This window comes from Saccostrea cucullata, unplaced genomic scaffold (genome assembly GCF_032062105.1).
Source record: "Saccostrea cucullata isolate Sc308-1 unplaced genomic scaffold, CSIRO_AGI_Scuc_v1 ctg1837, whole genome shotgun sequence".
In the NCBI taxonomy this organism is placed as follows: Eukaryota; Metazoa; Mollusca; class Bivalvia; order Ostreida; family Ostreidae; genus Saccostrea; species Saccostrea cuccullata.
In genome coordinates this window covers 67,304-77,550 of record NW_026930802.1, presented here as the reverse complement: position 1 = coordinate 77,550, position 10,247 = coordinate 67,304, and the positions used below count along the sequence as shown (strand labels likewise).

At 33.3% G+C, this 10,247-nt stretch overlaps 1 protein-coding gene across 1 annotated transcript; it reads right to left on the bottom strand.

Moving 5' to 3' along the window:
• Positions 1-3,894: 3,894 nt before the first annotated feature.
• Positions 3,895-4,895, bottom strand: LOC134230154 (uncharacterized). The gene is made up of 4 exons (XM_062711932.1): positions 4,849-4,895; positions 4,681-4,749; positions 4,228-4,366; positions 3,895-4,060 (listed from the first exon to the last, which is right to left on the bottom strand). Exons 2-4 carry the CDS (start codon positions 4,744-4,746, stop codon positions 3,927-3,929), a joined length of 339 nt encoding a protein of 112 aa, XP_062567916.1. The 5' UTR covers positions 4,747-4,749; positions 4,849-4,895; the 3' UTR covers positions 3,895-3,926.
• Between the last annotated feature and the right edge of the window lie 5,352 nt (positions 4,896-10,247).

The window sequence follows — 10,247 nt, the reverse complement described above, 5'->3', positions numbered from 1 at the left end:
GAGTGGGGCTGAACCCCCTCCCTATATAGTTAAAAGATTCTACCGGCATAAAATGTCCATGAGGTTTATGGACATTTTATACCTTATAAAAATTGACAACCCCTTCCACTAGAAAAAGTTTTGAAGTTTGAGGTTATATATTTTAATAATTTATTTTAATTTTTCTGTACTTGTTTGTATATTTATTTTGATTGTCAAAAAATTATGAGACTTGACATCTGTGAGAATTGACACCCCCCTTCCCCGGAAAAAAATTCTTTGGATGCGTGTGCTTACATTATGCCCTATAACTTTTTTAAAATTATCTTAAGGCCTCAATTTTAATTCATTCATACTAAACGTACGTATTTTTGTTCGTGCACAAAGCCTACTGAGGAACTGGAGTAGTTTTATTCTTCAATTATTTCTATTGCCATGGGAACAGGAATCCATAGCAACTAATTAATGAAATAATCACCAATTTCAGTTTGCAGACGCATTCCTGCATGACTGTCAAAAATATTCAAGATCAAATACCTGGCAAAACTAATTTTATGCATAAATAGAATGTCTTTTCAAAAGGTGATTTATTGGAATTTTTGAACCAATTTTTTTTTCATTAAAAAAATGATGTTTAGACAGATATATTTTTATAGCGTTTTGATATATCAAAAGGAAAATTATAAATAACAAAATTCTACTGGAATAATTTCTGTTGCAATTTGTTTAAAGTTTGGGTGTTTTAGAACTAGAACGACTGGACGAAATGCTTGAAGAAAAAAGGTGTAGGCCTATTCGCATTTTCAACAATCACGCTTATAAATAATTCAAAGTGTAGCAATAAAACGGTCCTAAGTTCATATGTTTGCATGTACAAACAGTAATGATCCAACCTGATACTGGGAAATTTCTTTTTAACAAATCTGGGGTTGAGTTTTTCTTTAACTTTGTCCAATCCCGGTCATGATATATAATAATATACCGTATGAGTGATTATTTTAGCGGAACGCATATTTAGCAATTTGTCCTTAAAAAATGGTATTTTATTGTAAGCAACATTTAATTTTAGCGATTTTAAAAAGCTTACTAAAGAAGCTGTAACAAATAAAGATGAATTAACTTTTGGCGATAGTCAATTTTAGCGACCTTGGCACCCTCGCTCATAATGCCAAAATTAAATCCTCGCTAAAAATTTTGCTTATATGGTATGTTAAGAAAAAGAAACCCACATTTTTAAGGATATAAAAAAAGACTTTAACAACCATGCTATGCATTCAGAAAACATAATGATTTATTGATTGTACTTTGATTAACCCTCTCGAGAATCTTTCACTCATAAGGAGACGCTACCGTTTCCTTGTGGAAAGCTACAAATTCTGTCCTATGCTCGGCATTCATGGCCATTTAGAGTGAGGGATATTTCGTACCATCATTAGCTACTGCGACACGGGGCCTCGGTTTATACGGTCTCATCTGAAGGAAAAACGACAATCAATACAGTTAGCCGGGCAGAAGACAAAGACCCTTGCAGCTTCAAGGGGTGGTATCAGAAGCCCCCCCCCCCTTCTTCAAATAAAAAAAAAATCAGAGTCGTTCTCTATCATGCCAGCGCCTACCGCGACACGGGACGTACGTTTTTAAGGTCATATCCTACAGACCCGTGACTTTCACTTCTGCTGCCGAGCGCTTGGCGAAGGAACAGTCATTACCCCACCTCTGTTGATTTTTCCGTGAAATCCTGGCTTACGATTGGTTGAAGTCTGTCACGTGAAGGCAATGGATTACTTATACCCGGTCAGTTGTAAATCCATACCCGGTCAGTAAAATCCATACCCGGTCGATGTATTACGTCACAAACACAAACGTGACGTCATAATAGGCACAGTATAAGCGCGATGAAGCATTTAGCAGGGAAAACCATTTATAAACCACAGATAAAACGTAAATGTTTCATCGGTGGGGTAAATTCGTTACGTAGTCTTTTAGTGACAGGGTATGGGATGATACCTGGTTAGTAAATGTCATACCTGGCGAGGCGGAGCCGAAATTTACTAACCAGGTATCATCCCATACCCTGTCACTAAAAGACTATGTAACTAATACTACCTATTTTTACGTCTAAGATTTACGGCGCCGCAAACGAAAATGGAATCAGGGCCTCCAGATCGCGAATCGAACGCTCTACCACTAGGCTACCGTGAACGGTGCCTGTGGTGTAACCAGACATTTGAACCGCAAATGTATAAGCATCTCGTGGATGAAATTTCAGGATCTACTAAAATAATAGCACGCTGAAAGTGCTGGGGCGGGTACATATGTAAGTCCTCTGGGTGGAAACTTTATGACGAGCAGTTTCGACTAAAATCGGTTTTGGATCCAAGCTAAGCGGTTGATACAGAATTGTGGGTCAAGTATATGACCGGGGGTCCAAATGTATCGGTTACAGCAACTCAAGGGATAGACAAATGTTATGCTTTCAATTTTCAAGTGTTTTATGTGAGGAAACCATGCTCAGACACACACACTTGAATAAGGTGTGGTCAAGATCATGCCACTGTAAACTTCCCTTTGTCTGTAAATGTAGTTAATAGACAAGTTTCTTCTTTCAGACTAGGACAGGCCTTCTGGCCTAGGGTCCATCAATCCAGGATGCTTCCTTCAACATTTTTTTGTCGGATAGTCTCGTTTACATTATGCTCCAATGAAAATTGAACTGAATTTAACGGTGTTGGGATAGAACCCCCGTCGTGAGACAGAAAAATATTTGTACCTGTTAATTCAGATTAAATTGGTTTGAATTTGGAGTCCCCGATCTTTTGCATGTCGGTGCATGCTGTATCGCCACTGATTCCGCCGCAGGGGCAGATTACTCTGAATCTTTATAGGAAAGTCTGTTATATCAAAGAAGTTATGTCTACACAATTAGCAAAACTGACTATGCATTAAAGTATGTTGCACAAGGTCACACAAGAATCTCCGAATATCCTTAAAAATCTGCAATAAAGGTCTTAATTATGTGTTCAAATAGATAATTTAAAGAAAACAGTTGTATATTAAATGAAATGTACATGTGTCGGTAGCATGATTTCGATCAACCCAGCATGCTACTTGCCGTTTCGAACGACACATAAATGTTGTTGTAGGGGATGAGCCCTGTTGTCTGGCGGCCCCAAAGTTGATGTTGTAAATACATTTATTTGACCACTGTGGCAAATATCTGTTATACAATAAATAACAAACTTTATGTTTTTTGTTAATTCTGAAAAATCCATACGTAGTGTTGCAAATTCAAGCATAGGGCTTGTGTACTGTGTTATTGGCGCTTGGGTAGGATAAGTCATAACCTTCTTTGATAATGGAAAAATACAACTTGACGTTTCAAAATATAAAAATTTTTCTCACTATGAACCTTCTGGAAACATTTTCGAGTGTTCATTGGTACATTTTATTCTAAAGATACTTTTACTTTTAGGATGCAAATTAACAATGGACAAATTATACCATAAGATTCTACATTTTTTATAGCCGACAAAAATGAAATCTTGATATTTTACTCTTATAGGACGATTCACACTAAAGCTGGTAATTTCAGTAAGGTTTGGCATTCTTGGTGTATCGTAATTAGAGTCTCTCAAATGGCGAGTAGATTCTCATTTGTTAAGAAACTAATAACATCAGGAACATTAGATATTTGTTAACAACGAGGAGATGACTTAATTTCCACCTCTTTGCCGGGTACACTCGTCGACATTTGCCTGAATTTCTATCTCATGTATATTTCAACAGTAAATGAAAGCTGTGTAAACTTCAGATGCTAATTATGTAACTTCGAGAATGCCACGCCTTATTCAAAAGTCGAAGCTTACCTGAGAATTGTAACAAAGATTCGCAAGACATACAAACGAATGCTTTGATTTTTTTAATAGAAGATAATGACATCTAATTGATTATTTCTTTTTCCATACGCAGCAAAGCCAACAATCACAAACACCTTTCCGTGTACAGTGTCTGAAAATGCGGTATTCTGTTCGAAGCAGTGGATACATCTTTACATATTCCTGCTTTTCAATGCTTCCGTCATCTAAAGAAAAGATGGGAGTCAATAGATAAATTTGGAAAGAATAGTAATACGTTTTTTAAAAATCTAAAAAAAAAAAAAAAACCCACAAAAAAAAACAATTTCCTTGCTTCCCCTCCATAATGGTAAGATATTAAATTGAAGAAAATATAAGAATTACAAATTCAAACCGTTTATATCCAATCGGTTAAAAATAGTTCCAGCTTCAAGATGTCCACGAGCAATCTTAAGGAACTCGGATCTTTGAACCTCGCCATCCTTGTCCAGATCATAAGCTTCAAAAGCACATGGAAGTTTACTTTGGTTGCCCTAAAATGAATTTTAGTTTAAGATTTTGAACATTTTGAAAAAAATGTTTGCCACCAAATAAAAAAAAATCTCCCCAAGAACAAAAGAAATCAATTTTCTTGAAAGTGCCTTAGATCTCTTTCATACATTTCTTAAAATCCAACAGAACAACAAATTATGAATTATACACAGACAATTGTCAATCTCATTTATTTATACTCGATCACTTCTTTCTTTAATATTAATTCAAATTACAAATTATATGTCTTGATTGAAATTTTATTCTCATATATTTGTATCTTCGAAAGTTACAATTACATGTAAGAAAAGTGTACCTTTGGTGGCGTGATTCCTGCTGTTCCATACACAAGTAGAAGCGACACAAAGACCTTCAGTATCATTGTCTTTTAAAATAAAACAAAAGACAAAATTTATTTCTGAAAACAAGACAAACATTCCATTTTGAATTCTGAAATTTTTGCCAATTACAGGAAAAAACCTACCTTGGCAGCAAAGCTGCGGAATGCAGATTAAAATAATATTCACAGGCATACATACACCTATTTATATACCATTTTGCTATTGGAGAATTATGACATATGATTGATCTGTCTAATGATCCTTGTCAACGTTCTGTAAATTATTTTAGATAAACGAACCCTTGACGATAAAATGTCTCCGTAACGACTGAAAAATAATGCTGGAAATATGACAGCTTTTACCTCTTGACAGACACATGTATTTGAAGTAGGTATAAATAACTGAACCTTTTTTTTTCAAAATTCTAAACGGATAATTTAATCTACTCTTAAGCGAACATCTGTTTCTCTTTTAACAGCAGTTGAATTAAAACATAAATCATGTTCTATAAAACTCAGACTAAGTTTATGCATGAAGATACATGAAATTAATGAATGCATGAAGATTATCATACATGTTCATTAAGGTCTTCTGTTTCAGACGGAAGACCTTATAGTGATTGATTCTACTGTTCTTTTTTTCTTTTTATTAAGGCCTTCCGTTTCAGACGGAAGACATTATATTGATTCTACTGTTTTTTTTTTTTTATATTTTTCCCTTTTCTTGTAAGACCGATTTCTCAGAGTTGGCTGGACGGATTTTCTTGAAACTTTGAGAGATGATAGAGAATTAAAATAAGCTCAAATGATTTTTTTTCATTTTTTCAAAATTCTTCCGGTCATCGGATATGTCCGATTTCCGTTTTTTTTTTCAAAAAGATTTTATCCAATTCATATCTCAGAAACGGTAAGAGATGAAGACACCAGACGTATATAAGTAATATATCTTGATAAGCCGGCGAGCCCATTTCGGTAAAGATTGTCCGCCGTCACTTCTGGTCGTCACAGGAAGTTATCAAAAATCAAAAATTTCAACTTTTTTGACATCACTTCATAGCATCCTACTTGTAGTTTCGAAATATGTCAGTTTCGCGGGAAACAAAAAAGGCAACTTCCGGTTATAATAGAAAAACTAAATAATTTGAGTATTTTTCTTTCCCATAAATATTTTTTATAGATAAAGTATTTGAAATGATTTTTGGATATGTTATTCAGACTGCAAATATCTACAGTAACGTCTAAAATCTTTGTAAAATTCACATCCGGTCGCGTGATTTTCTCTCCTCAAAATGAGAAGTTATCATACCTAGATCTCGTAAACGGTAAGAGATTAAGACATCAAACTTATAGGAATTGTAGATCTTGATGAGTAGACAAATCCATTTTGGATAAGGTTGCCCGCCGTTACTTCCGATCGTCACAGGAAGTGATCAAATTAATAAAAAAAATTCACGTTTCTTTATGGAAACTTTCTTAGTAATACATTATAGAATCTTATTTGTTGTTATGAAATACATGTATGTCAGTCCCACTGGAAAGAAAAAAACGACAACTTCCAGTTATGACAGGAAGACTGCATAAATTTAGTATCATACTATCCCATAAATATCTTTTATAAAAAGAGCATTTGAAATGATTTAAGGACATGTTATTCAGACTGAAATGTCTAGAGTAACTTCAAATATCTTTTTAAAAATTTACTTCCGGTCACGTGATTTCTTGTCCTCAAACCGGTCACGTGATTTCTTGTCCGCAAAATGAGAAGTTAAAATTACGAGATCTCTTAAACTCTAATACATCAAAACACTAAACTTCTATAATTAATAACCCATGAAGATTGGGCTACAGATAAAGTGTAAAATGCGTCCGCCGTCATTTCCGGTTGTCCTCTGAAAGTGAAAAAATAATTGAAAATGGTTTTTGTAAATGTTATTAAGACTATAATTGTCTAAAGTAACATCGAAAATCTTGGTAAGTTACACCTCCGGCCGTTTGTTTTCCTGAAATCATTTTAAATATTATATGCCTTTTATAACATAGATAAAAACTCATTCATGCAGGTAAATAGAGGAGAACGTAAGACCGTTTTTGTTGCTGTAGCAACAAGAGTTTCTAGTTATTATTATTATTTTTTTTCCTTTTTCTTTTGACGATTTTTCAGAGATGACTGAACAGATTCTCATGAAATTTTCAGAGATAATAGAGAGTATCTTTCAAATGCAGTTTTCAGTTTTTCAAAATTTACTTTCGGTGGTCAGTTATATCCGATTTTCGCTTTTTTCAAAGAAGTTTTGTCCGAGTCATATCTCAGAAACAGTAAGAGATGAAGACACCTAACTTATATGAGTAATAGATATTGATAAGTAGGCAAAACCATTTGGGTAAACATTTTAATAAGTGTTATTTAGACTATAATTGTCTGAAGTAACGTCGAGAATCTTGGTAAGTTACTTCTCCGGCCGCTTATTTTCCTGTAATCATTGTAAATATTATAAGCCTTTTTTAACATAGAAAAAAGATCATTCATTCAGACAAATAGAGGAGAACGGAAGACGGTTTTTGTTGCTGTAGCAACAAGAGTTTCTAGTTATATTTCTAATTTTCTTCGACGTGAAGCTATCCGGAGAAAGTTTTTTTTTTTGTTTCAGTAGATTCCACTAATATCGGGAATCAGGAAACACATCTGGTTATCATGCATGCAGGCCAATCCACGTTTGGTTTAAGAAATAAGATATATATTTTTATTTAGAGTTTCATAGGGGTATGACATGATGTCGGCCACGTGATCAAATTCTATAACGCCCGAAGCGCGTTAAAGTAGACTTGATCACGTACCGACTTTATGTCATAACCCAATGAAACTCTAAAGAATGATATTTATTTCTTATATTTATATTTCACATTTTTATTCATGATACAAAGAAATATAGACATTATTTAGACTTTGATTTTGAAATGCAACGTAAAGTATCTACGACGTCATGTGACGTCACAGTCAGAACTTTCCAAATTGCTCGTGCAGTTTGCTTTCTATACGCAAGAATGTCTGATCATGTGACCAACTGCATGCGATTGAAAATTGAATTTCAATTTTATTAGCATTTTTATATAAGGAAAGACATCAGCAAATGTAAATATTTAAGCATTGATTTCATATTTTTGGCTGTCGCGCGGTATTCAATTTGTTGGCATGGCCAGGTGTGTTATAGGACCAAAGACAGCCAAAAATATGAATTCAACGATTATATTTACATTCTCTAATTTTCCTTCTTCATAATTGCTTATTTCGTTATCTTTAATGTGAATTTAACGCCCTTCAAAACTGACGCGGTTAATAGACGTAAGAGCCGTTTGTGACGTCAGATGACGTTGCAAGGTTAAATAATGCAAACAAACATTGCGAGGAAAAAAAGTGACAAATTAATTTTAAAAGCACATTTGTAGTATTTTTACGTTAATTTAACAGGATTATAACTTTTGATTAAATTGAGTCCAAGCATTGTGCATTTTGGGGTTCCCAGATTATAGAAAATGCATATAGTTCCTACTGTGTATTCTAACGCGCGATGACAAGGTTTCGCGTGTGTTATAGAAATTTGAATGTCGTGGATTTGTAATGAATTTCATAAGGAAAAATGCATGAAATATAAATATTTGAAAATAAAGTCCTTGTGGTTGTGAATGATACAAGATAACCTCCGAGGTCGAGAAATGTTGTTTGAAAGATAAAAGCCCAGGCTTTCATATTTCAAACAACATTTCGAGACCAAGGAGGTTATCTTGCATCATTCACAGTAACAAGGACTTTATTTCTATTCTACCAAGATCGATAAATACGGCCGATCGTTTCCTCTATAGAGAAACGAATTAGGTCACCATGTCTCGATTACTCTGTTCCATTTAACATCAGAGGAATTTTTTTTTGCTTACTTTATATGGAATGCAGACTATCCCTAACAAAAAAATACTATAGTAAACTATAGTTAACTATAGCTTACTATAGTTAACTATAGTTTACTATAGTAAATCAAAGTTCCAAAGTTTTCGTCAAAGTTAATCAAAGTTAATCAAAGTTCCAAAGTTTTCGCCATAGTAAATCAAAGTTCAAAAGTTTTCGCCATAGTAAATCAAAGTTCCAAAGTTTTCACTATAGTAAATCAAAGTTCCAAAGTTTTCACTATAGTAAATCAAAGTTCCAAAGTTTTCGTCATAGTAAATCAAAGTTCCAAAGTTTTCACCATAGTAAATCAAAGTTCCAAAGTTTTCGCTAAAGTTAATCAAAGTTTTAAAGTTTTCACTATAGTAAATCAAAGTTCCAAAGTTTTCGCCATAGTAAATCAAAGTTCCAAAGTTTTCACCATAATAAATCAAAGTTCCAAAGTTTTTACTATAGTAAATCAAAGTTCCAAAGTTTTCGCCATAGTAAATCAAAGTTCCAAAGTTTTCACCATAGTAAATCAAAGTTCTAAAGTTTTCGCCAAAGTATATCAAAGTTCCAAAGTTTTCGCCATAGTAAATCAAAGTTCCAAAGTTTTCGACAAAGTTAATCAAAGTTCCAAAGTTTTCGCCATAATAAATCAAAGTTCCAAAGTTATTACTATAGTAAATCAAAGTTCCAAAGTTATTACTATAGTAAATCAAAGTTCCAAAGTTTTCGCCATAGTAAATCAAAGTTCCAAAGTTTTCGCCAAAGTAAATCAAAGTTCCAAAGTTTTTACTTTGGTACTATAGTAAACTATAGTAAACTATAGTTAACTATAGTTTACTATAGTATTTTTTTGTAAGGGATCTGAGCTTTCGTTGCATTAAAAATAGTCTTTTTAAATTAAAAATTTGTTCGTAACATGTATTGATTAATTTTAATGAATATACAGTAAAAAAAACATATTTTCCTGTTTTACTGCTTTAATGGGACTAAAATCACATTGTTTAAATGTGTAGGGAGGTCCGTGGAATAGCCCAGCTTTGCTATAAAAACCGACATTTAGCAGCAATTCCAACTTGATGCAATTTACAGTGTTTATACTGCAGAAAACGGCACATCGATGTGGTCTAAACAAGTATTTCATTCTACAGCCAAGCATGCATTTAAATTGTTCAGATTTGATACGTGTTTCTGATCTGATAATTTTTTGATGACGTTCGTGATTTATTAGAGAGTAATGACCGCAACTTTTCTTTGAAGTCGGCAATAATCGTGGTAGAATAATGTATAACGTCTGTATGTTGTATTGGTTTCTTGGACCTCATCTAAAAAGTTTTGAACAATGACTAAATAGTACCATTGAACTACATTTTTATGTTAGTCGACAAAAATGTAACCTTTATATTTTTAATCGAATAAATAATATAGACGTATTTTTTCCTATTGTTCATAATTCCGCAAAATCACAATATCAGCTTAATCAGCGGTAAAAAAAAAATAATACGCAGATTCTTGACAAGTTGAAAAAAATATTAATAAGTGTCTTGAATTGAACAATATAAGAGAAAAATTACTGTTTCTTTTTCCAAATAAAGTACATTTCCTGTATATATTTGGT

Coding starts and splice junctions, on each gene's coding strand:
- LOC134230154 (XM_062711932.1), bottom strand. CDS start 4,746: ATGATACTGAAGGTCTTTGTGTCGCTTCTACTTGTGTATGGAACAGCA. Junction 4,367..4,680: donor CAGGAATCACGCCACCAAAG/GTACACTTTTCT, acceptor AATTCATTTTAG/GGCAACCAAAGTAAACTTCC. Junction 4,061..4,227: donor TAACCGATTGGATATAAACG/GTTTGAATTTGT, acceptor TCTTTTCTTTAG/ATGACGGAAGCATTGAAAAG.